General features: G+C 35.3%; 1 protein-coding gene across 5 annotated transcripts in view; it reads left to right on the top strand.

Annotated features, from left to right (window-relative positions):
• GPHN (gephyrin) overlaps nt 1-27,306 on the top strand; it is a 546,447-nt gene that overhangs the window by 264,354 nt on the left and 254,787 nt on the right. For all 5 annotated transcript variants that reach the window (XM_088839525.1, XM_055436130.2, XM_055436132.2 and 2 more), the window contains one exon: nt 19,014-19,108. In XM_088839525.1, coding sequence (XP_088695651.1) covers nt 19,014-19,108 — 95 coding nt within the window. The remainder of the gene's footprint in view (nt 1-19,013; nt 19,109-27,306) is intronic.

Below are 27,306 nucleotides of genomic sequence, written 5' to 3'. Positions count from 1 at the left end.
TTGTTTTCCCTGATTTTTCAGGGCTTCATGACGATAAATTGCTCTTATTACTTTTATCCTTTCTAGTTAAGACCAGAATGATTTTTTGAAACTTTAAAGTATCATCTCTAAAAATAACAAATTTAATTGTCTTATAGTTCTCTGTAGGTAAGATTAAAGTAACATTCCACTCTGCTCCATTTTTTCCTGAGAATATAATTTCTCTGCCACTCCATAATTTATATACTATCATTTAGAGATCCTTTTGATGTATTTATCTTTCCCTCCTAAATTTTAGATGATCTTTTCTTGTGTGTAGGTAAACTTTTAAATTGATATTAGTGTTTGACCTCTAGAAAAAATTTAAATAAAAACTATCTGCATGTAAAGCTTATTGTCTTATTCCTTTATATTTAAATGAATGACAAGATCAGACAAGAAGTAGAGAAGAATTGTGAAATTTTCAGTTTTAAGAGTCTAAGATTTAAATTGGGGAGTGTTTACATGCATGCATGTGTGTGTGTGTATGTAGACTTGAAGTGTTCTATGTGCGTATGTATCCACATCATTGTGCATGAAGTGCTGAAAATGCTGAGTATCCATATTAAATTTTATTTTATTTTTCAAAAAATGAGAGGGAAAAGGAATAGGGGAAAGCTAAAAAGAGAGTGATAAACAGGGAATAGAGAAAAAGGTATGGATAGTTGGTTCTTCTCCTTTTTCTTTTCTTTTAGTAATAGAGGTAAAATTAATGTGAAGCAAAGGACTGCTCTAGGAATATCAAGAAGATTATTTCAGTAGATTTTTTTATTGTATAAAACACACACAACATAAAATTTTTAAGTGTACAATTCAGTGGCATTAAATACTTTCACTATTCTGTAGAGTCATCAGCACTGTAGATTTCTAGAACTTTTTCAAAATCCCAAGTAGAAACTCTCTACCTTAAATAGTAACTCCCCATTCCTCCTTTCCACAACCCCTGGTAACCTCTATTTTGCTTTCTGTCTCTGAATTTGCCCATTCTAGTGAAGTGAGTGAAGTAAAAGTCACTCAGTCGTGTCCAACTCTTTGTGACCCCATAGACTATACAGTCCATGGAATTCTCCAGGCCAGAATACTGGAGTGGATAGCCTTTCCCTTAGGTACCTCATAAAAGTGGAATCATACAATTTTTGTCCTTCTCTATCTGACTTATTTCACTTAGCATAATATTTTCAGGTTCATTCATGTTTTAGTATATATCACACATTCATTCATTTTTAAAGAATATTCCACTGTGTATATATACAATAGTTTATCTCTTCATCTGCCGAGGGATACTTGAGTTGTTTTCATCTTTTGACTATTAATACTACTATGAACATTGTTGTGCAAGTAGCTTTTTTCTTTTCATCCTTTTGGGTATTTACTTAGAAGTGAATTCAGTAGTGTTTAATATTTTTGTCTAAGGAGAAATTAAATTAGTAGCAAAGACATCAGGTTAACTACATCATTTGCATGATACAACATTAGCATGATAACAAGTCCAATATACTTTATTAGGAGTAGAAGAAATTATAAACTTTTAGAAAGGCCACAGAAGACCAAGTGAGATTTAGAAGACCCTCTCTTGTAAGAATAAAAGGGAGAAGAAATTGAAATAACACAAATGTTGGAGTTGGTGATGGACAGGGAGGCCTGGCGTGCTGTGATTCATGGGGTCGCGGAGAGTCGGACACGACTGAGCGACTGAACTGAACTGAACTGAACTGGAGGTTTGAGGAAAGCAAAAGTGATTCTGGAGAAGGTTGAACTTAAAAAATATTTGAAGTAAAATAATGCAGACTTTAAAAGAAGAGAAGAGATAAGTGTTTGAAAGACAAGATTTAAAGTTAATGGAACTGAGATGAGCCAACCAGGTTATATTTATAGGAACCAGTAATGGGAACAGGAATTCAGTTCCATTCAGCCACTCAGTCATGTCCAATTCTTTGTGACCCCATGGAGTGCAGCACGCCAGGCTTGCTTGTCAGTCACCAACTCCCAGAGCTTGCTCAAACTCATGTCCATCAACTTTGTGATACCATCCAACCATCTCATCCTCTGTTGTCCCCTTCTCCTGCCTTCAATCTTTCCTGGCATCAGGGTCTTTTCAAATGAGTCAGTTCTTCGCATCAGGTGGCCAAAATATTGGTGCTTCAGCATCAGTCCTTCCAATGACTATTCAGGACTGATTTCCTTTAGGATGGACTGGTTGCATCTCCTTGCAGTCCAAGGGACCCTCAAGAGTCTTCTCCAACACCACAGTTCAAAAGCATCAATTAATTCTTCAGCACTCAGTTTCTATATGTCCAACTCTAACATTCATACATGACTACTGGAAAAACCATAGCTTCAACTAGACAGACCTTTGTTGGCAATGTAATGTCTAAGCTTTTTAATATGCTGTCTAGTTTTGTTATAGCTTTTCTTCCATGGAGCAAACGTCTTTTAATTGCATTTCAATTTAGTGGTCTTCAATTTGAATACCTAGCTTTCTACCTAAATTGAACTCTGCATCATAGTGTCTTAGACCTTAAAGGAATTATAAAGGTTGGAAAGGACTGTTCTTTGTCATCAAGGGGTTTAAAACTAGAGTAGTTAAAAATGCACTAACAGTGGGTTTAAGAAAAAATACTTTCAGTCCTTTAAGTGGTAATGTTTTCCCTTGTTAACTCAATAAATTTTTGGTGATTTTAGCCAAGGTTCCTCATCTAAATTATCAAACACAGAAAATGATTTGAGTGACTGTTGTCTCAGTTCTCTCAAGGGTGGTGTGTAAGTAATTTCTTGAAGTGCTACACTTAAGATAAGTTTTAGTAACTTGTTTTTTCTCCCAACCCTTGATGTCCTGCTAGTTATTTATTTTGACAATACGACTATGGGAAGATCAAAGTTCACATGTCAGGAGAAAAGCAGTAAAATAGAAATAACATCCAGATTTAACTCTTTTTTTAAACAATGATGAACAATTTTTAAAGATTTTACTTTACTAGTATTCATTCTGAAAAGTATTTTTAGTGAAAAAAAATAGATATTTTAAAGTATAAGATCTGGAATAAAAGAAAATATGACTAAATCATTTTATTCAGCTTGTTTTATTAGTAATAAATATACTTTTTTCTTTTCTTGTGACATCTGAAATTCTGTTTTTATTTTGAGAAAAGCTTCAATTGGAAATAAAGTTGTATAATATATTTCTTTGGTAAAGGTTAACCTGAAAAGGCAATATTTCTGTCATACCTTAATTGGACTTCAAGTTCTTTTTATATTTAATAAGAAGATCTAAATGTCTTTGCAATCAGGAGACTCTTTGTAGGCAGCTACTCCTAACAAGCAAGTTGTCATATAATTTTTCTTATTTTTCCTTTCTCTCTTGAAGAACAGTAGATCATATTCAATACCTTGTGTAGGAAGATGTAGCTTCCTTATGCAAGCATTCTGTGGAGGAAGTTTCACTCCTTCAGTTTTGAATACCAGCAATGACAATAGCAGGTGCTAATAACCAGTCTCTGAAACCCTTTATCTCTTTTTCTCCCCTTGTCTCCTACAACAAGTGTTTCTTGTTTGCTGACTGGAACTCACACAATACGTGTGTAGCACAGAGGATCTAGTGAAGTGAAAGAGAACATTGAGCAAAGTCAGTTGCCTCAGATACAGAAACTGTTTGGTGCAAAGCTTCTTCAGATATGTTTAATAGTATGTAATTCCATAAACATCAAAATCAATACCTGAGAAGTTCACTAGTTAGATATATGGATATTTAAAAATACAAACCACTGAAGACTCTCTGAATGCTTTTAGATTTCTTGTAATGTTCAGTATTTATGAAGAAATAGAAATTATTTTCCATCAGCAGCATAAAAGCATTTTAGATGTTCAAAAATCAATTTTTCTTTGATTTATTCATAGCCATATTACAGTAATAGATGTTTTCTTACTATGCATTCAAAGGTAATAATCTCATTATAGAAATCTTGCACAAATGTTCTAAAAGAAAATATATTTTACAAGTTAAATTCTTTCTCATTCCCCAACTGGATGCCCTCTAGTCAAAATTAAGATCAATCTTAAAAGAAGGGTAGAATGTAAAAGCCTTTTTAGATGTCCTGTTTCTCATGATGATTAGTAAATGAAAAGAAAACTTAAGACCATCTGTACAAAGTTCTTATTTTATTTACCAGAAACTCAGTCTTCAAATTTCATAGTTCTTGGTTTGTGTTAGAATATTTAGGACCACAGAATTTTGCATATTACAGGTGTTTATTAAGAGCATAAAATGGTGACTTTTTAATTAAGTTGTTGTTGTTTACTTGCTAAGTCTTGTCTGACTCTTAGCGACCCCGTGGACTGTAGCCCACCAGTCTCTTCTGTCCGTGAGACTTTCCAGCAAGAATACTGGGGTGGATTGCCATTTCCTTCTCCAGGGGATCTTCCTGACCCCAGGATCACACCTGTGTCTCCTGCATTGCAGACAGATCCAGGCTGAACCACCAGGGAAGCTTAATATAAACATGAGATTTTAACTGAAAAAATATATGGTTATTTAAGATTAAGAAAAGGCAAATGTTTTTCTGACTTAAATACTTTTTATTAATAGCTTTAATTTTTTTCTGAATATAGATTTCTAAATATATTTTAATTTGGTACTTTGAAATACCTTCCCACTGTGGAAAAACATGGCCCAGTAAAAGAACATACCCTCTGAGGCATATCCTGTCGAAGGACATATAAACTCCCCAAGCACAAATAAGGCAGCAAAACCATTAGTTAATAGGTGGAGTGAAAAGATGACTGCTAGAACTGTCAAATACAAAATGTGAAACAGAAGACTTAGGTGACCATTCTTATTTGTTGCTCATATTAGGGGAATTTGTTTAGGACAAATACTAAACCAGAAAGGATGCAGACACAGCAGAAGTATATCAAACTGTTCCTAGAAGTCCAGGGTTCACTAGTGAATGATGAAATATCCGAAGAACAAAGACATACTTGCAAAGATAAAAATATAACAAGAGACCATCATTTATGAATGAGAAAATGGGACTCTTAGAAATAAGAAAATAAGTTAAAAATTTTACATCTGAGGACATTTTATAAAGCAGCAGATTGGAGCAGTAGAAGAGAGAATTAGCATACTGAAATATGTACCTGAGGAGATTATCTCATATCAGAACTATCACATAGTGAGATGATGTAATGGAAAAAAATAGGGAAACAGGACATGGAGCGGGAAATGAAAGGTCCAAAATATGTTATATCAAAACCCCCCAAAGGAGAGAATGGAGGAAAGACCATGATTTAAAGAGATGATGGCTGTAGATTTATAGAACTGATGAAAAAAACATGAATCTACAGATCCTGAAGATATAATGTATCTCAAAACGAATAAATGAAATAAATCTATGCCTAACCACAGAAAAGTAAAACTTTAGAAACAAAACAGTCTAGCCAGAGAGAAAGGACAGATCACTTGTATAGGAATGACAGCAGGCTTTTAAACAGCATTGGAATAGAGCAGATAATAGAATATATCTTAAAAGTATTAATGTTATATTGGAAATTATTTTATACAGGTTTTCATTTTGTGACATACATGTGTGAAGTGTCTATTTTGAGGTTCACTTGTTCTTAAGAAACTTGTTCTAAAATTTGGATAGAGAACAGTTAGACACTTAATAAAGCATATATGTGGGTTAAAATGAACATCAAAGTAGCACTGAAAGAGGCAATGTTGTATTGGCCAACCCAATAAATGAGCAGCTTCAGGAGTATATCTGTGTATACTTTTGTGTATGTTGTCCACATGTTGTTTCAGTTCAGTTCAGTTCAGTTCAGTCGCTCAGTTGTGTCCGACTCTCCACGACCCCATGAATCACAGCACGCCAGGCCTCCCTGTCCATCACCAACTCCCGGAGTTCACTCAAACTCATGTCCACAGAGTCGGTGATGCCATCCAGCCATCTCATTCTCGGTCGTCCCCTTCTCCTCCCGCCCCCAACCTTTCCCAGTATCAGAGTCTTTTCCAGTGAGTCAACTCGTCGCATGAGGTGGCCAAAGTATTGCAGTTTCAGCTTTAGCATCAGTCCTTCCAATGAACACCCAGGATTGATCTCCTTTAGAATGGACTGGTTGGATCTCCTTGCAGTACAAGGGACTCTCAAGAGTCTTCTCCAACACCACAGTTCAAAAGCATCAATTCTTCGGCGGTAGAAATGGTTAAATCTACTCATTCTTGATTGGTGATGGGATTTGCTTAGTGCCAGTCTCAGCTGGTAAAGAATCTGCCTGCAATGCAGGAGACCTGGGTTCGATCCCTGAGGTGGAAGATCCCCTGGAGAAGGGAAAGGTTACCCACTCCAGTATTCTGGCCTGGAGAGTTCCATGGACTGTATAGTCCCTGGGGTTATAAAGAGTCAGACATGACTGAGCGACTTTCACTTCACTTCATTTCAGTAGATAGAACTAACTTCCTTCCTGTTCCGACCAGCTGCCCTAATAAGGTCAACTATTCAGCTGCCTATAACCCTAACCTTAAGAACTCAACTCCAGTCCTGAGACATGTACTCGTGTGTATACACACATATACATTATCCTCAGTTTTATGAAGTGTGTTTATTTAAGGATAGACTCTATGTTGACTTCTAAATCTCAGACTTGAAGGCAATATAGGCTGTTTTTGGATAGTTAACTACGTTATTCTAAGTACCATAGTCTAAGTACCATGTTCTGAAAAAATTTGGTTATCTTCACAGCTTAAATTAAAGATCTTGATTCTAAGATGTCACCCAAAGTTGCATACTGAAAAAAAATGTGTATGTGTGTATGTATATACCTGTGTGTGTGCACAAGGGTACACTCACGTGTAAATTATGATTCCTTGGGAGAATCTCATAATTATAGGATAAAATATTTTAAAATTAAGGGTGGATATAAGAGCTATTATTTAACTTTTTAAGAACTTTTTATTTTTATGATCTTTTTTTCCATTCCTACGGTTTTGCTTTTTCATTTGCATAGGATAGCTGCACCTCTTTTTAGAACAGTTTTTCAAAATTGGGCCTCATTATTTTTAAGTCCTTTGTTAACAGATTTTTTTCCCATTATATAATAAAGATAAACATTTTCTTCTAACATATCAATTTTATTTAATAAATAATATCTTCCAGGTTGTAACTTACTGGATTATTTATTTCTCATTCTTTTTTGAGACTTCTGTAGATTTTTCTGCTATAAAGTATAATAATTGTTTGTTTTAAGTGATTATGATAAGTATTAGAAGCAGAGTATTAATTTGAGTTGAGTCAAATGTTGCCTCTGTGTGTTCCCCTATTTTACAGCATCCTGGATCTTAGTCCATCCTGACCTCTTGTCAGGCTTATGTTGCCTTTACAGCCTTAATTTGTAATTTGTGGTTGTTACGGAAATTTGAAAAATTATATTATATATATTAAAATATATTGTATATATTATATATATTATAATACATTATATTATATCAGTTTGAACAGTTTATTTACCACAAGTAGTTATGGATACTTACATCTATCCATCTTTGCTTAAGTATATAATTACATTGCTATTTTTTGTTGGCCTTTGGGTGAAAACATAAATGCAGAAGGTGCTGTTAGTTCTTCTTTCTTCAAAATACATCTATAATCTTCTCACATTCTTTTCCCAATTTACTTTGGAGGTTTTATGGTAATGTCCAAGGCTATATTCCTGGTAATTGGTATCTCTAAAACTGCTGTTTCTTGATAAATCTTCATTAAGTTTTCAAGATTATTGCTGGCATATTGCATTCTTCAAACATCTTCTGGTAATTCACACACATTTGAAAACAAACATGCCCATAAATTCTACTCTGTACTGCTTCTGAGAGAACTGTTCAATTTTCACACTTTCTTTGACTGTACTGCATAATAGCAAATTGTACAACATAGGTGACATTAGATTTGTGTTTTAGTACAAATCTCAGTATTGAACATTTGCTAAGCACTTGCTACATGTTAGGGATGATATTATGCATTTTTATATTCTATAACATTTAAGCAAAGTACAAAGATCCTTCCTGTGTCTGTAAGGGTATAGTGCTTTTTAAACTGAAAGCACATAGTAATTAGATTTAATGGATTAATTTCAGAATTGGAGTCTACAAGCCTAAGGTTTATTGATTTGCTGTGTGGCTTTGCATTATTCATTAAATTTATTAGTGAGTCTGTTTCTTCACTTACAAAAAGATAATAAAGTATTTCTTCTGTATTATGTAATATAGGAATCTGTTAAGTATTTAAATAGAACTATCTACATATGTTTTGTAAGAAAGGCATCATAAATAAAACCTTCTGATGTGAATATTTCTATTATTGAATCATGTTGCTTAGTAATAGTATTCCTTTTTATGTTTTCAGTGTAGTAAGAAAAATAGCTTTTACATGGCATTATAAATTTGTTGTATTAATATATAATGTTATCTATCATACTAGCATTAAAAAATATTATGATATCCTTTTAGTTAACTAAAAACTGCTTTAGTGTGTTAACACTTTAGTTTTAGAAGAAGGATAACAAATATGATTGCTCCTTTTTACAAATGAAAAGCTGAGAAAGATAAATTTCTGGGAGCATAGGAACAAAAGCTGGTATTTGTTTAGTACCTGAATAATGAAAGACGATTAGGTTATAGATGATGAATAAAAAGCCTGATCATAAAGTGAGAGGTTATTAGGTTTAAAATCAATCTTTAGATGAGCAAAACTATAAGAGAACAAGTTATTTAATTCAAGCTACAGCATGTCCTGGGCTCGCCAGGTGGCACTAGTGGTAAAGAACCCTCCTGCCAATGCAGGAGGCATTAAGAGATGCAGGTTTGATCCCTGGGTCAGGAAGATCCCCTGGATAAGATCATGGCAACCCACTCCAGTATTCTTGCCTAGAGAATCCCATGGACAGAGGAGCTTGGCAGGGTACAGTCCATAAGGTCGTAAAGAGTAGGACACGACTGATGAGATTTGGCATGCACACACGCACACCATGTCATAGTCTCCAAATATATAGATGTAGATTTTTCTCTCATCATTACTATTGGACTTCTTCTAAGTTAAGATTATCTCAGTACAGTAGCAGTATTGGGTTTCTTTGCTTTTAAGAAGTACTGTACTCATTTTCATATTTCCCAACTGGCCTGTAATTTTATTTTATTTTATTTTATTTTTTTTTACCTTCCACATATTTATTTTCTTTTTGTAATTAATTTATTTTTTATTGGAGGCAAATTATTTTACAATATTATATTGGTTGGTTTTGCCATACATTGACATGAATTCGCCCCGGGTTTACATAAGTTTCCCCTCCTGAACCCCCCTCCCACCTCCCTCCTCCCTTTATCCTCCCTCTGGGTCATCCCCGTATGCCAGCCCCGAGCATCCTGTAACATGCATTGACCCTGAACTAGTGATTCATTTCACATATGACAACATACGTGTTTCAATGACATTCTCCCAAATCATCCCACCCTCACCCTCTCCCACAGAGTCCCAAAGACTGATCTATACATCTGTGTCTCTTTTGCTGTCTCGTATACAGTGTTATCATTTGCATCTTTCTAAATTCCATATATATGCATTAGTATGCTGTATTGGTGTTTTTCTTTCTGGCTTACTTCACTCTGTATAATAGGCTCCAGTTTCATCCACCTCATTAGAACTGATTCAAATGTATTCTTTTTAATGGCTGAATAATACTCCATTGTGTATATGTACCAAAGCTTTCTTATCCATTCATCTGCAGATGGACATCTAGGTTGCTTCCATGTTCTGGCTATTATAAACAGTGCTGCAATGAACATTGGAGTACATGTGTCTCTTTCAATTCTGGTTTCCTCGGTGTGTATGCCCAGGAGTGCGATTGCTGGATCATATGGCAGTTCTATTTCCAGTTTTTTGAGGAATCTCCATACTGTTCTCCATAGTGGCTGTACTAGTTTGCATTCCCACCAACAGTGTAAGAGGTCCTTTCTCTCCACATCCTCTCCAGCATTTATTGCATGTAGACTTTTGGATAGCAGCCATTCTGACAGGTGTGAAATGGTATCTCATTGTGGTTTTGATTTGCATCTCTCTGATTATGAGGGATGTTGAGCATTTTTTCATGTGTTTGTTAGCCATCTGTATGTCTTCTTTGGAGAAATGTCTGTTTAGTTCTTTGGCCCATTTTTTGATTGGGTCATTTATTTTTCTGGAATTGAGCTGCATACTACCCAAAGTAATTTATACATTCAATGCAATCCGTATCAAGCTACCAACGATGTTTTTCACAGAACTAGAACAAATAATCACACAGTTTGTATGGAAATACAAAAAACCTTGAATAGCCAAAGCAATCTTGAGGAAGAAAAATGGAGCTGGGGGAATTAACCTGCCGGACTTCAGGCTCTACTACAAAGCCACAGTCATCAAGACAGTATGGTACTGGCATAAAGACAGAAATATAGATCAATGGAACAAAATAGAAAGTCCAGAGATAAATCCACGCACCTATGGACACCTCATCTTTGACAAAGGAGGCAAGAATATAAAATGGAGAAAAGACAGTCTCTTTAACAAGTGGTGCTGGGAAAACTGGTCAGCCACTTGTAAAAGAATGAAACTAGAACACTTCCTAACACCATACACCAAGATAAACTCAAAATGGATTAGAGAGCTAAATGTAAGACCAGAAACTATAAAACTCCTAGAGGAGAACGTAGGCAAAACACTCTCCGACATAAATCACAGCAGGATCTTCCATGACCCACCTCCCAGAATATTGGAAATAAAAGCAAAAATAAACAAATGGGACCTAATTAAAATCAAAAGCTTCTGCACAGCAAAGGAAACTATAAGCAAGGTGAAAAGACAGCCTTCAGACTGGCCTGTAATTTTAAAACTGAGGGTGGTATGAGAAGACGAAATAGAACACCTTATAATAATATTTAAAATAAGAATGAGCTATTTTTTGGTTTTTCTCTTTTCTTAGCAGTTCTTCCACTTATTCTGCTTCCTTTACCTCACTTATTTTTTCTTTCTCTCCCTTTTTCACAAGTGCCTGTTTTGGTAAAAATCTAGTTTTGTTGAAAAAGAACTTCAGATGTGATAATTACATGTTTCTAATGTGGATACTTTCTAAAGAATCCACCAGTGAGAATTATTGTATCTTTTGGCAAAGAGCAAAGTTTTAATTTTTCTAAAATCAGTTGTCACTGAGTCATTTGCAAATAGTACTTATGAGCCTAAAGTAGGAGCTTATTTCTTTTACTCTGAATTAAGATTTTTGAGCACAGCTTAAGTTATATTGTTATATGAACATTAAAAACACTGCTGTAAGTAAACTTAGTAATTATGTGTGATCATTAATAAAGTGGAAATCCAATGTGTAGATTTTTTAGGTAGCTTTTTTATGTAGCTTCTGTTACGTTTCTACTTATATACCACTAATAACATTAAAAATAACAGAATTCCAGAGTAGTTGGAATGAAGAGGGTGGGTTGTGTATTCCCCAGTTAACTGACCAGACAACAGCCTTTCAGTGAAACTTCAAATTGGATCATCTTTCTACTTCGTCTTCTTCATATCTGAGAAACAGGGTATTTTTCCATATCTATATATCAACTTTTGAAGAGCATGAATTAATAATATTTTGTTCTCTGTAGATTAAAAGACATGTAACCAACAACTTACAATAAAGATGAACTTTATTATTTTTCAAATAATGCCAAAAATGAATAAATGTGTAATGCATATATAAAAATGCTAATAATCTATAGAAATACCACTATTTTCTCACATTTTCCTATAATGAGATAAAAAGTAGTGCAATTTGTAGACTGCTTATTAGACTATAAAAATAAATGCTATTCTCGTGAAAAATCTCTTACATAAAATAGTTCACTTATTTGAGTTACCTTATTTTTTTGTTTGATAATTTGACTATCAAATTATTAATATTTAGGTGAATGAGAAAAATAATATGAAAAAGTACTCACTTGAGTAAGGAAAGTACTCAATAAGTACTCACTAAGGCATACTCTTACTGCTGTACGTGTATTCAACTTGGTTCTTTAACAAGGGTTGGGATCTAAATGTTAACAAATGGGGTAAGATTTTTCATAGAGTACTTAGAAATCTTTTAATCACCCCAATGTATTTGTACAGTTAACATTATAATAAATCCTATGGTTGAGCTGGATAAATTGGTTGGCTTGCTTTAGGGCATGGTACAAGAAATGTGTCTGATTGCTCAGGCATGTCCAACTTCTTGAGAGCCCTGGACGGTAGCCTGCCAGGCTCCTCTGCCCTGGGATTTCCCATGCAAGAATACTGGAGTGGGTTACCATTTCATCCTGCAGGGGATTTTCCCAACCCAGGGATCAAACTTGCGTCTCCTCTGCATTGACCAGCAGATTCTTTACCACAGTACCACCTGGGATGCCCTGTACAAAAATACTTACCTTTAAACATTAAAATCTTAACTAGCAGGTGATATGCTAACTCAGTGGAGCTTATGGGAACTGAGAAACAATGGAAACAAGAGACTCTTCACCCAGCATCTCATGCTTGTTGCAAAGAACATGCTCACTGAATGGACTGGAAGATAAATTTGCCTGTGGTACTTAGATTTTTATTTTACCATCTCCTTTGAATGTTTTCGTTATAACCAGATCTCACTTAAGTATTGTATAGCTTTAACTGAAAAACAAAATGGAGTATCTCCATTTTGAAAAGCTTTCTGCTGCTTCTAGGAGTGGAAAAAGACATAAATATCTAAGAAAGCTAAAGCTCCAAAAAGAAATACATTACAAATAGGTATATATCTCCTAAGTAAAACTGGAATAACTATTAATATTTTCATTTCTTGGTTGCAGCTTCTCCTTTGTGGCAATAGTCTTTAACCATTTGGTCACATTGTTGATTTACTGATATGTTGTGATTGGTTGAAAGATGTTTGTAATTAGTAATATAAAATTAATGAAATATGTAGATGAGTATTTTCAGTTAATTAGAATAGAAGTTGCCTTTATAATAATGTGACTCATACTTCCACTGTGCTTCTTAATTGAGGGAGAAAAGAGTAAATTTATAGTTGTGTTCCTTGAACATCCCTAAGAGTCCTCTATGTACATTTTATTCATCATATATAGCCCTGGGGAAAAAATTTATTAAAGATAACTTCTCTGTACCATGGGATACTTATAGGGACAAGATATGGATTGTTTATTGTAACCATTTTTTAAAGTGTAAAATAAAATTTATGTTGGCTGGCATTAGTGAATAGAGTCAGGAAAGTTTAATTGGTTGGCATTAAACTGCCTATTTTTACCTAATTTATCTCCTCACTAAGGCCTATATTTTGCTCTGATGAAGGATCATTAAATTTATTTCAGTCTGTTTTACAAAATTGAATATAAAGTGATTACGAATATTACAGCAAGTTGTACACATTATCATTAATCTATCTCATTTCTTCTGTCTGTGGTATGTTTTTCAAAATATAGTCCTCTGACAAGAATCACAAACATAACCTGCAAACTTGTTAGAAATGAAAAATTTGAGACCCCAGCTATACATTCTGAATCAAAATATCTGGGTATGGCCCAGCAATCATTGTTTAACAAGATTTCTATAAGATCCTGATGCACACTAAAGTTTGAGAACCACTGCTGTAATCATATTCCACCTGGATAGGGTAGCAAATTTATTAGTACTTGTTAGTGTTTCAAAGATAGTCTTTGTTATTTAAAATTGTTTAATTAGCAGAAGACTCTGTAGTAGTTGTTCAGTTCAGTTCAGTCGCTCAGTCGTGTCCGACTCTCCGCGACCCCATGAATCACAGCACGCCAGGCCTCCCTGTCCATCACCAACTCCCGGAGTTCACTCAGTCAGTGATGCCATCCAGCCATCTCATTCTCTGTCGTCCCCTTCTCCTCCTGCCCCCAACCTTTCCCAGCATCTGAGTCTTTTCCAGTGAGTCAACTCCTCACATGAGGTGGCCAACATATTGGAGTTTCAGCTTTAGCATCAGTCCTTCCAGTGAACACCCAGGATTGATCTCCTTTAGAATGGACTGGTTGGATCTCCTTCCAGTCCAAGGGGAAATTGTATACGCAAGTAACAATTATGTAAATATTTATGTACAAATTATACCTATTAACTAAATTATGTTTATAAAAATAAGTAAAAGCACTCTACTGTGTGATTTTTTGCTACCACCAGGCATACAAGGAAATTCTACACACTTACATTTACCTATTGTATATTCTATGCGTACTTAAACATCATTGCCTGTTAGCAATAACATTTTTCAAGGTGATTTTTTTCTGTGAAGGTAAAAATGGACCCAAACTTCATTGACAGGTTCCCTGGGCTATAGAATCATTATTTATGACACCCCTTTTTTTGTAACTTGAGCAGTCTTTGAAGCATCTTTTTGACTTTAATGTTATCTTCAAAGTGTCAAGGGTAAAAGAAAAAGATCACAATAAGTGATTTTCCATGGAAGTTGCAACCTTCAAAGTTTAGAAAGTATCTAAAAGTTAAAAATAAAATGTCTTATTTAAAGAATATAGGTAAATCTAATTAAATCTCATTGTTTTGGAATCTACTGGTGCAAAAAAGGTTATATCTAAAGTAAATATAAATTTCTACTATTTCTCAAGGATAAAAAGAATGTGGTAATCAAATTAATAATAAAAAGCAGGAAACAACTTAATCTAAATATTAATAAGAAAAATGATTTCATACTTTTAATGGCATCTCTTTTGCCATTGATTGTGAATAGATGATGATTGCTTGTTATCTACTTGTTAATAGATACTAATAACCTTCTTCTATCTATATGTATCATCCTAGTATGTATGATCAAAGGAATAAAGCTACAATTGTTAGAACCACTATTCTATTTGGAGTTTCTAATAACTTTGGCCACCTCATGCAACGAGTTGACTCATTGGAAAAGACTCCGATGCTGGGAGTGATTGGGGGCGGGAGGAGACGGGACGACAGAGAATGAGATGGCTGGATGGCATCACCGACTCGATGGACATGAGTTTGTGTGAACTGCGGGAGTTGGTGATAGACAGGGAGGCCTGGCATGCTGTGATTCATGGGGTCGCGAAGAGTCGGACACAACTGAGCGACTGAACGGAACGGAACGGAATAACCTATACAGATATTTTTTTCTTATTTTATTCCAAATTAACTTTTGTTTTCCTGCTCTTTGCCTTCTAGTTGAGCCTTCCCATTTACAGTTCACAAATGTTTCTACCCAGCTCGTGCCCTCCTGTTCATTCTTCTAATCTCTACTTCTTTGTTCCTTTAGATACCATGATTTCAGTATTCATTGTCCTGCCCGCCACTGCCAATGTTCTTATTTTTGGGTTCTTGCTCTCTCTTCTCTTTCCCCTCACCTTTGCTAGGTTTGGTTTCTGGATTTTTGAATTCTACATCTTTTCTAACTGGTATAATAAAAACTATGAAGATGTAAGGTTGGAAATCAGAGGCCTAGAGAAAATTGGCAAGTATTCAGTACCTACTCTATGCTAGGTGATTTACTTACATAATTTAATTCTCATAAAATGTAGGTATGCTTAATTATTAGCTCCATTTTGTTTTTAAGTACACCGAAGCTCAGAGAGGTAAAATATTTTGTTCTAATTCACAAAGCAAGTAAGTGATAAGGCCAGATTTCAAACCTATATGGGTTCATTTATTCACTCCTCGTATTCAACAAATATTGATTGAGTACATATTCTATATGTTGGCCGCTATGGTAGGAGCTTCACCAGATCCAGTCCTTACTCTCAGGACCTTAACTACGTGGTGGTTTTGTCTGACTTCACAGATGTTGATCATTTTGCTACACTAAACAGGGAAAAGATACATTTGATGTAGATGTGAGAAAAGCTACATTTGTGCATTATTTAAGAAAATATAAACAAAAGAATTGGTTTGTGTCTAGTCCTAGAGTCTCTGTCCTCACTTGGCACCAGTGCCTTTTAGTGACATCACTGCTCTGTATGTATTTTTCTCCTATTTCTCAGCTGTACGAGATTTATGTCTATAGGCCAACATTCTGTAAAATGTCTTCGGAAAGAATTAGCTCTCTCCTAAATTGTGTTTCGGAGAAGGCAATGGCAAGCCACTCCAGTCCTCTTGCCTGGAAAATCCCATGGATGGAGGAACCTGGTGGGCTGCAGTCCGTGGGGTCGCTAAGGGTCGGACACAACTGAGCGACTTCACTTTCACTTTTCATTTTCACACATTGGAGAAGGAAATGGCAACCCACTCCAGTGTTCTTGCCTGGAGAATCCCAGGGAAGGGGGAGCCTGGTGGGCTTCCATCTATGGGGTCACACAGAGTCGGACACGACTGTAGTGACTTAGCAGCAGCAGCAGCAGCAGCCACATACACAAAACACAGCAGATCTTTTAATAAGATAAATGTGGAAAAATAGGGCAAGGAAAAATAAGACGAAATTAGGTTGTGTTCAGTGAAAGTATTAGTTGCTCAGTCGTGTCTGACATTTTGCAATCCCATGGACTGCACCCACTAGGCTACTCTGTCCATGGAATTCGCCAGGCAAGAATACTGTTGTAGTTATCCATTACCTTCTCCAAGGGATCTTCCCAACTCAGGGATCAAACGAGGGTCTCTTGCACTGCAGGCAGATTCTTTACTGTCTAAGCTGCCAGGGAAGCCCCATGTATTCAGTAAGCCTACTTAAAAAAAAAAAATTCATAAATTTGTCTCTGTTCTCAAGGATAACTTGATTCACAATCATAATTTTAAAAACAAATTGGCATCATAAAAGAGTGCCCATTTCTAGTTGTGATACTTAATTTCTTCTAAAGAGGACCTCGGTGTAGTGTGGTAAGCAATGGCCTCAAATACTTGCTAATAAATATGAGTTTTGCTGAGCCATTTAATTTTATCCCACTGCATACTACAAAAGCAAAGTCCAGTAAAACAATTCTTTTAAAATTGGGACAAGCCTTTCCAAGTATACCACCGTGGTCTGGCCAAATCCATGGTATATTTTTGTCTTTTAGGTAATTCTCATATGTAATTGGTCAATTGAATTTTTCACATACTGGATGACAGTGAGTTTACATACTCATAAGTTTGTTTTATTCAATATTGCAGCATCATTGCATAGAATTCTACCTAGTACATAGTAGGTGTTAGGTATTTGTTGGATGGATGGATGAATGCTGTGTTTTGAAGTATCTAAGTGAAAGACTTCCTCTTAGCTATCTGTTGATATTTTCTTCCTTGTCCCTAAATAAAGCATCCTACTCTACTTTGGAGTACATCATCTTTATGTGGATCTGCAAATTCATTAAATGTCAGACATTGCTTAGATGACTTTTTCAAGCAGATAATGAAATCAATATAAGCTCTATGCAAAGAGCTCTTTTAAGATCGTACTCAGTAACGTGCCTTCCTTGATTTTTTAGGGCTTAAGATTTTAAGGTTCCGAAGAAGTTGTAAACGTCAGTAAAGCAATTTTAACATGGAAATAGTTTTTCTTCCCTGGAGACCTCAAAATCATACCAGATTTATTGAATTTGGAAAACATGGGGGTAGATTCTATATACTAACTCAACAAATTTTAGCTGTATATTTTAATGAAAGTGATTAGCTTCCAAACTTTCTCCATTTTTTCTTCCTGCTGGCCCTTTATTTTTAAAGCAGATTTTATTGAAAAGCATTATGTTAGTGCTAGTTTTTATTTAAAATTTCTGACACTATTAAATATTATATTATGCTGGGATTCAGTGAACAAGTAGATTATATCATTTCTGGTAATCCTTTATCCTATATGACTAAGTAATTTATATGCATCTTAAAAGCTTATTTATCACATCAACTGGATGTAACACATAGTGACACATTTTAACTGCTCTTCCCAGATTTCTTACTCTGAAAATCTATTGAACTATTATAGCAACCTGCACCTTCATTTTAAAATTTAGGTTGTTAGGCTAGATGAAATAGTTATCATAATGTAAAGTTTGCCTAGAGCAATGGCCTTATTTAGGATGATCACTCTACTTCTAATGAAATATTGAAATATCAATCTTTCACTCTATTTCTGTAACTTGCTTTTTATTTTGTTTGCCTTTCTTCTTATTTACTATAATGCTTTATTTTGCGAGCTTTCTTCCTGTGTTGCTCCCAATTATTATAGCATGCTCCATATGTAAAAAGAGGATTAGAAATGAATTAAATCATGTACTTCACTCCTAACTTTAGCATAAAGCTTATCTTTACCATCACATTGTGATAATATATACATATTTCAGTTGACCTTTAGAAAATGAAATTTTCTTGCCTTCAATACCTATTCCACGTTTAATCATACTTGTCTTAAGAATGCCCTATCTTAAAACTTATATACTTTAAGCCTATCACTTTATTAATTCCTTTTTAAAACAGATATATAATTTATATTGAATATTTGGAAAGAATCTAGAGTTTTTCTTCTACCCAATTTATGGAGAAAATTGACTTGATTTGTTGAGTTCCATTTATTATATCATAAAATCATAGAGCCAGGAGAGATACAAGGGGTTCTCAGGTTTTTAGGGACTAATTATTTCAACAGTAATAGACAATGAAAAATACCCAGATTTCTTGTTCTGTGAAAATCTGTTGAGCCGTTTTAACAATCTGAGGCTTAATTTTAAAATTAAGGTTATTAGGCAAGATGAGATTGCTATCAAACACTTCTGAGTTATGAGGCATAAGAAAGATCTACTAATATAAAAGTTCCCTCAGTGTCCTGGTGTTCAGCTTTTATTCAGTGGTCCCAAAGAATTGAATCTTAAGCCTTAAAAAAAAATGGGAGCACTGCAAAGTATGGTTTATATTAATAGATAGCATGATCTATAATTATTTTTTAAGTTAATTTTGCTACTCTGCCTTCCTTATTTTTGGTTAATTTCACTCAGTCTGCTATTTAATCTTTAATTACAGGCCACAAAAGAAGTAATAGAACGGGAAGCACCAGGGATGGCCCTGGCAATGCTGATGGGATCACTTAATGTTACACCTCTGGGCATGCTCTCTAGGTAAGAAAGTCACCAAAGTGGTGCAAAGAAAATTAATTCCATACCAGTAACCACTACAATAGACTGAGAAACCTAAGAAACTTTATAGTCATACCACTTAATTTTTCCCCCTCTCCCAAAGTCTCAGCATCCTGTCTAAATCTTGGCCACAGTTTCTTTCAAGTTCTTTATCCTTTTTTATTTTATTTTTTGCATATTATGTTGAAACTTAGAAATATCATATTACTGCTGAAAGTAATCAATTATAACCCCAAGAAGAGTCCAGGTTTTTAAGATGCAGTATATTCTTTTTTTTTTATTATAGTCATCAATTAATTTTCCTTCAGTTCAGTTCAGTCACTCAGTCGTGACCGACTCTTCGCGACCCCATGAATCACAGCACGCCAGGCCTCCCTGTCCATCACCAACTCCCGGAGTTCACTCAAACTCATATCCATCGAGTCGGTGATGCCATCCAGCCATCTCATTCTCTGTCATCCCCTTCTCCTCCCGCCCCCAATCCTTCCCAGCATCAGAGTCTTTTCCAGTGAGTCAACTCTTCGCATGACGTGGCCAAAGTATTGGAGTTTCAGCTTTAGCATCAGTCCTTCCAATGAACACCCAGGATTGATCTCCTTTAGAAGTACTATATTATAACATTTCATATAATAAGACCAAGAAAAGAACTAAAGTAACTTGTTATTTTTAATTTAAAAGTCCATGCTAGTCTTTAACAAACTTACACTGATTCTTTTATGCTGTTCTTTTTTCACCCTTACTTATATTACCTGCCCATAGGAGATCAAAGGTCACCTCGTCCCTTTTCTCTATGGAATTAAGTAGTAGTCCTTGAATATAAGAACTCTTCTTGGCATTCAAGGAATATAGTCAAGGTAGAATTAAATTTCATCTCTTGTTAATTACTTTATAATAAAAATCTAGATCAGCAAACTCTTGAATTATTATTATTCAAAATAATATATTTGTCAGGCCTTGTATTAGCCATTTGGAATACTAAGTGTGGAAAGAAAAGTAAGACATGGTCCTTACCTTAAGGATCGCCCGTTTATTTGGAGAACGTTTTCCTTATAACTTCTTAAACTGAATGTAGCTTTCCTGATCCAGTATAGAAACAGCGCTTTTGCCTCATTGAAAAATTTTTCTGGATTAATTTCCCCTCTGCTTTCTGCTGCTGCTACTGCTACTGCTAAGTCATTTCAGTCGTGTCCGACTCTGTGTGACTCCATAGACGGAAGCCCACCAGGCTCCCCCGTCCCTGGGATTCTCCAGGCAAGAACACTGGAGTGGGCTGCCATTTCCTTCTCTTGCCTTATTGAAAAATTTTTCTGGATCAGTATCCCCTCTGCCTTCTAAATTCACATAATTACTGAGTACTGGCCTGCCCAGTGAATGAAAATAAATTAATAGGAGCTGATTTTAAGTATTTTGGAATGAGTTCATCATTCCTAGACTGAAGGCTTTGAAAAGTAAAACATATATACAGCATGATAACAGATTCTTCTGACTTTTATTTCCATTACCTATTGAACTGAGAGTTTAGTTACAAAATTGAAACAGAGATAGTAGTCCACATGAGTTATGGAAAAGGAATTATGGGCTGTTTCCCTAATGTTTATTTTTGTGCTTGATTGGATTGATGCCTCCTTTCTATGGAATTTTTGCCTTGTATGTTTTGAGGCTTTATACATGCTTATGTTATAGCACATGCTATGTTATAATCATTTACTTTCTTGTCTGTTTTACCTAATTTGTATAAAACACTAATTTGTATTAAGATCAGCTGCTTTATCTTATTTATTTTACATCCTCAGCTCCAAAACAATTTCTGACATATAGTAAGTACTCACAAAAAGGGTTTATTTTTATGATTACTATTGCTAACTCGATATTTCATCCTAGTTTTAAAAGAATATTTTTCAGGGTAAAGTAATACATCAAGTTGGTGCCTTGCCTTCCTAGTTTTATCTCTAGTATAATAATAATAATACTTAATAATATGATTATTTAATTACTTTACTTAAGTAATTAAAATTGCTTAAAATCTGTTTAAATGGCTTCCATATATTTCGTTAACTTAATATTTTCCAGTTTGTTTTTTATTTAAGCAAGTTGGAAGATTGTAGTAAGTAATGGTTAAGAACATCGTCTCTGAAGTCAGATTGCTTGGGTTCTATTCCGGCTCTATTACTAGCTATATCACATATTTCTTTTTCTCATCTCTACAGTGAGGATGTTAATAGTACCAGCCTTCTTGAATTAAGTAAACTAGTCCATTTAAGTGCTTAGAACAGTTGATTCATAGTAAGTTTAAGTATTGATCACCATTGTGTTATTACGGTTCAGAGTTCCAGTTCTTAGATCAAGTGTGCTAGCAAAATGTTTTAATACTTTCATTCATCTGGAAATGTCTTTATCTCACCTTTATTCCTGAAGGATATTTTCACTAGATATAGAATTCTGGATTAGCAGTTCTTTCCTTTCAGCATTTAAAAAAATGTTATTCCACTCTCTTCTGGCTCCATAGTTCTTATGGATAAGCCCATAACCATTTGAACTGATATTTCCTTATATGTGTTATTTTTTATTCTCTGGGGGTTTGAAGATATTTTTTGTTTATCTTTGATTTCAAGAATTTGATTATTATGTATCTGGATGTGAATTTTTTTTTTTTTTTTGAGTTATGCTTTTGGGTTGAAAGAGTTTCTTTTAAAGCTATGTCTTTAACCAAATTTGGGAATTAGCCATTAAGTTTTCAGATTTTTTTCTTTTTCTGTTCCTATCTCTTTCTCATTTTCTTCTGGTACTTTTGTGACATGAATTGCACATCTTTTAATAATGTATCACAGGTCTCTGATGTTCACTTTTTTTAAAACTAATTTTTATCCTATTCTTCAGATTGTTTATGTTAATCTATCTTCAAGTTCACTGACATTTTTCCTCTTTCATCTTAATTTTGCCTTTGAGCCTAGGCAGTGAATTTTAAAATTACAGTTGCAGTATTTTCAGTTCTAAAATTTATATTCAGCTATTTTTTATGGCTCTATTTCTTTTCTAAGAACTTCTGTCTTTGCTTTTGTTTCAGAGGGTTGACCTTTATTTCATGGAGAATGGTTTTATAATTGCTGCTTAATGTTGTTTTTCTGACAACTCCAATATCTGAATCACCTTGGAGTTGACATCTGTTGATTTTCTGTAATAGGTGGTCAGATTTTCTTGATTCTTTCTATGTTGAGTAATATTTGATTATACCCTGGACATTTTGAGTATTAACTTTTAAACCTCTGGCCTCTGTTAAAATTCTCTGGAGAGAGTTAGTTAGTTAGCTAGTTTCAGCAACCACTCTGATTGGATTCATGTGGAAAATTCTGTCTCACCTTATATGGATGGTGAGTCAGCCTTTGCTATTGTGTTTGGGTCTGCCAGCACATGAACCATTCAGGAATTATCTTGAGAATTGGGCAGTGGAGTATATTTTATTTATTTTTTAAAAAAACCTTTCTTATACTTCTCTAAGTCTGTCACACATGCTTAGCTCAGGAGTAAGCCTGGGACTTGTGTCAGTTCATTCTCAGAATTAAGAAATCCACCTTCACCAGCTCTCTCCTCTCTAAGCATTTCCCTGTACTCTGCAGTTCCCAGTTACTACTCTACAAGGAATAGCTTCTAGCTAAGGAAACTGGGAATAGAAGATATTTCTTGTAGAGTATTAATCCCCTGTGCTATTATGCAATTCCACACAATTGGGCCACCTTCAGGGCAAAGGCAAAAGAAAAGGGAAAAATAAAAAATAACAGAGCTTCCCCTCACTGACACTTCTAGCCTTTAGCCAGATAGATACATCTTCTTACTGGGTTCTTCTGCTTATACCATCATGACCATAGTAGTGCAGCTCTGTAACTGGAATTAGCCCCATTCAGTGTTATTATTCAAGTTTTGACTTCTGTCCCCAGTCTGTCTGCAATTATTTATGTTCAGAGTTCTCAGATAGTCAGTCTTTGATATTTTCCCCACAATCAATAGGAGAGCCTTAGTTAAGGTTCTACTATCTTGGTCAACACTCACGGAAAAAGAACTCTATTTTAAGAATAAGATCTTTGAATTTATAACTTACCATTTACTCTCCATGTGACCTTGGGAAATTTATTCAGCTAAGTTTAGCACTTCCAGTCCTAGTAGCTAATTGAATTGCCCACAAAACTGCAGCATAAAAGCTCCCAAATCTATAATTTACGCCCTACTCACTTTTTAAAGAGATCAAATACTTTTGGTTCTAAATGTCATTAACAGTAATAGAGCAACCACTGTAGTTACACATTGAGGCATAATTTATCCTTGTTTTATTCTCAGTTCAGTCATTAACTTGATTTGTAATCTCTACTTAGTTTTTTAGTGACTTCACGTAGCTCAAGGAAATGTTATGAGGTCCTATGTAGATTTCCTCACTAAGAAAAACTACTATATAAATATCTAAATTCATAAAAGGAAAAAAGTAATAAGCAGTTTTTCATTTTATATGGATATTTACTGTTATAATACTTGATAAAACCCATCTTTCAATTGTTTTAAATATTCAGCTTATTTTTTGTTGCATGTAATTTTCCATAGTGTCTATCTTCTGAAGTAGGAGGTGAAGACTCTAGTTTATAATGTATGAAGTAGGACTAATCATTTTTCCCATGATTTATTGCCAATTTGATCTCTTCTTCATCTAGTCCATGACTGAACATAAACACTCAGACACATGCACTGCAATTGGCGTGCAGTTAACTCTTTCCATTTGGTGCCAAAAATGTTTTCACACAACTATTGTTAAAAAGTTTTTTTAAGGGAAAATATATTGGATTTTAATTTTTATATCAGTGAATTCAGTTATCCTCAATTCACTTCAGTTGCTCAGTCCTGTCCGAATCTTTGCGACCCCATGAATCACAGCACACCAGGCCTCCCTGTCCATCACCAACTCCCGGAGTTCACTCAAACCCATGTCTGTTGAGTCGGTGATGCCATCCAGCCATCTCATTCTCTGTCGTCCCCTTCTCCTCCCGCCCCCAATCCTTCCCAGCATCAAGAGTCTTTTCCAGTGAGTCAGCTCTTCCCATGAGGTGGCCAAAGTATTGGAGTTTCAGCTTTAGCACCAGTCCTTCTAGTGAACACCCAGGACTGATCTCCTTTAGAATGGACTGGTTGGATCTCCTTGCAGTCCAAGGGACTCTCAAGAGTCTTCTCCAACACCACAGTTCAAAGGCATCAATTCTTCGGCGATCAGCTTTCTTCACAGTCCAACTCTCACATCCATACATGACCACTGGAAAAACCTTAGCCTTGACTAGACGGACCTTTGTTGGCAAAGTAATGGCTCTGCTTTTTAATATGCTATCTAGGTTGGTCATAATCCTAAGTATTTTTTAAAACATGTTAAAATGACATGGATCATTTAAAATAATAATTGTCAATAACAGTATTGCTTCTGTTTTTTAACCTAAAATAAAATATACTTTAGCTTATAAAAGGCTGTAGAAAGGAACTGGGAAGAAGACGATAGAAAGGAATCCATTTCTTGACTAGACAACAATTGGACTGACAGAATCTAATACAATAATTTTAGGTATCTTGAGTATATTCAAAGGCTGGCAGGTTCCTGGGGTAGGTTTGGCTGATAAATTGTGGTTAATTTCAATCAGTTTTGCCCCAAATAGTAGTATCTATGTACTCCCCAACCCCTCAACTTCATGGCAGGCGGCCAACACTAGCAAGCTTGTGGGAGACAGAGTGGGCAACTAGGGCCTTATCTTTCAAATATTAGGGATCTAGATTTTATTTGTGAATTAATTGCTTTGCATTGTAGAGGTACAGACAAAGGCAGATTACCATTGTTGTAACTTCCACCAAATGAAATGACTTCAAGGAGAATTAAAGGGACAGTGCCTTTTTTTAAAATGTCCCCTAGACTTTTCTCTTTCCCCCTTTTGGAAGCCAGATATTTAAGGATTAGGATACCCAAGAGCAAACACTTACCAAAGGAAATTTTAAAAGTCATTGCTGCTGCTGCTGCTAAGTCACTTCAAGTCATTGCACATGCCCAAAGAGAAATGCAGATTCAGAGAACACCTGGGATCACCTTAAGTTTACACCTCAGGCTATTCCCAACAAAGAAACACTCTACAACAATCGAAAATAGAGCAAGTTCTGAAGGGATGGGAGGAGAATATGATTTCTAGAATTACCACATTACAAGATTCAGATGTTCAGTTTTCAGCAATAACATCACAACACAAGGTATTTTAAAAAAAACAAAACAGAAATGTGGCCCATTAAAAGAAAAAAATACAACTTCTCACATAAGGATACTGAAAATAAAGGATGGAAAAAGATCTTCCATGCAAATGAAAAACAAAAGAAAGCTGAGATAGCTATAATTGTATCAGGCAAAATAAACTTCAAGCAAAAGACTATAGTAAGAGACAAATCACTGTATAATAATAAAAGGATCAATCCAACAAGAGGAAATAACATTTGTAAATATTTAGGCAGCTAACTTAGGAGAACCTATATATATAAAGTATATAAAGCAGTATTAACAGACCTTAAGGGAGACATAGTCAGCAAAAGAATAATTGGAGATTTCAGTACTCCACTTTCATCACTGGAAAAATTATCCAGACAGAAAATCAGTAAAGCAACATTGGACTTAAATGACCCTCTAGATCTGATGGAAAGCAACAGAATACACATTCTTCTTAAGTGCACATAGAACATTGTCCAGAATAAATCACATCTTACTCTAGTACTCTTGCCTAGAAAATCCCATGGATGGAGGAGCCTGGTAGGCTGCAGTCCGTGGGGTCGCTAAGGGTCGGACACGACTGAGCGACTTCACTTTCACTTTTCACCTTCACACATTGGAGAAGGAAATGGCAACCCACTCCAGTGTTCTTGCCTGGAGAATCCCAGGGACAGGGGAGCCTGGTGGGCTTCTGTCTATGGGGTCACACAGAGTCGGACACAACTGAAGTGACTTAGCAGCAGCAGCAGCAGTAAGCCACAATACAAATCTTGAAAATTAAGATTAAAACCCTATCAAGCATCTTTGCTGACAATAGTGTGAAACTAGAAATCAATTATTAGAATAAAATTGGAAATTCACAAATATATAGAGATTCAACAACATGCTACTAAACAACCAATGGAAAGAACCAGGTCTTCAGTTCGCTGTTTTTTTCTATTATCTTTTAAGTCTCCATTTCATTTTTCTTTTCCACTCCGGTCTTTGTTTTCGCCTTCTTTCCACTAGTTCTTTTTGTTTGTTTGTTTTAATTGAGGGATAATTGCTTTACTATAGTTTGTTAGTTTCTGCCATACATCAATATGAATCAGCTTTCCACTAGTTCTTTTTTTTTTAATTGAGGGATAATTGCTTTACTATAGTTTGTTACTTTCTGCCATACATCAATATGAATCAGCCATAGGTGTAGGTATGTACCCTCGCTCTTGAACCTCCCACCTCATCCCATCCCTCTAGGTTGTCACAGAGCCCCAGCTTGAGTTCGCTTAGTCATACAGCAAATTCCCACTGGCTATCTATTTTACATATAGTAGTGTATATGATTCCATGGTACTCTATCCATTCATTCCACCCTCTTCTCTCCCTACCCCACACCATGTCCACAAGTCTGTTCTCTATGTCTGCTTCTCCATTACTGCCCTGCAAATAGATTCATCAGTCCCATCTTTCTGTATTCCATATATATGCATTACTATATGGTATTTATTTTTCTCTTTCTTACTTACTTCACTCTATATAATGGGCTCTGAGTTCATCCACCCTATTAGAACTGATTCAAATGCATTCCTTCTTATGGCTGAGTAATATTCCATTGTACATATGTACCACAGCTTCTTTATCCATTCATCTGTCGATGGACATGTAGGTTGCTTCCGTGTCCCAGCTATTGTAAATAATGCTGCAGTGAACATTGGGTTACATGTGTCTTTTTCAGTTATGATTTCCTCAGGGTATATGCCCAGTAGTGGGATTGTTGGGTCATGTGGTAGTTTTATGCCTAGTTTTTTTAAGGAATCTCCATGTTGTCTTTCATAGAGGCTGTATCAATTTACATTCCCACCAAGAGTGTAAGAGGGCTCACTTTTCTCCACACCCTCTCCAGCATTTATTGTTTGTAGATTTTTTGATGATGGCC

The sequence above is a fragment of the Moschus berezovskii genome, chromosome 9 (genome assembly GCF_049115385.1).
Source record: "Moschus berezovskii isolate FMDL1 chromosome 9, NW_MosBer_1.0, whole genome shotgun sequence".
NCBI classification, from domain to species: Eukaryota; Metazoa; Chordata; class Mammalia; order Artiodactyla; family Moschidae; genus Moschus; species Moschus berezovskii.
This window is presented reverse-complemented; position numbering and strand designations above follow the sequence as displayed.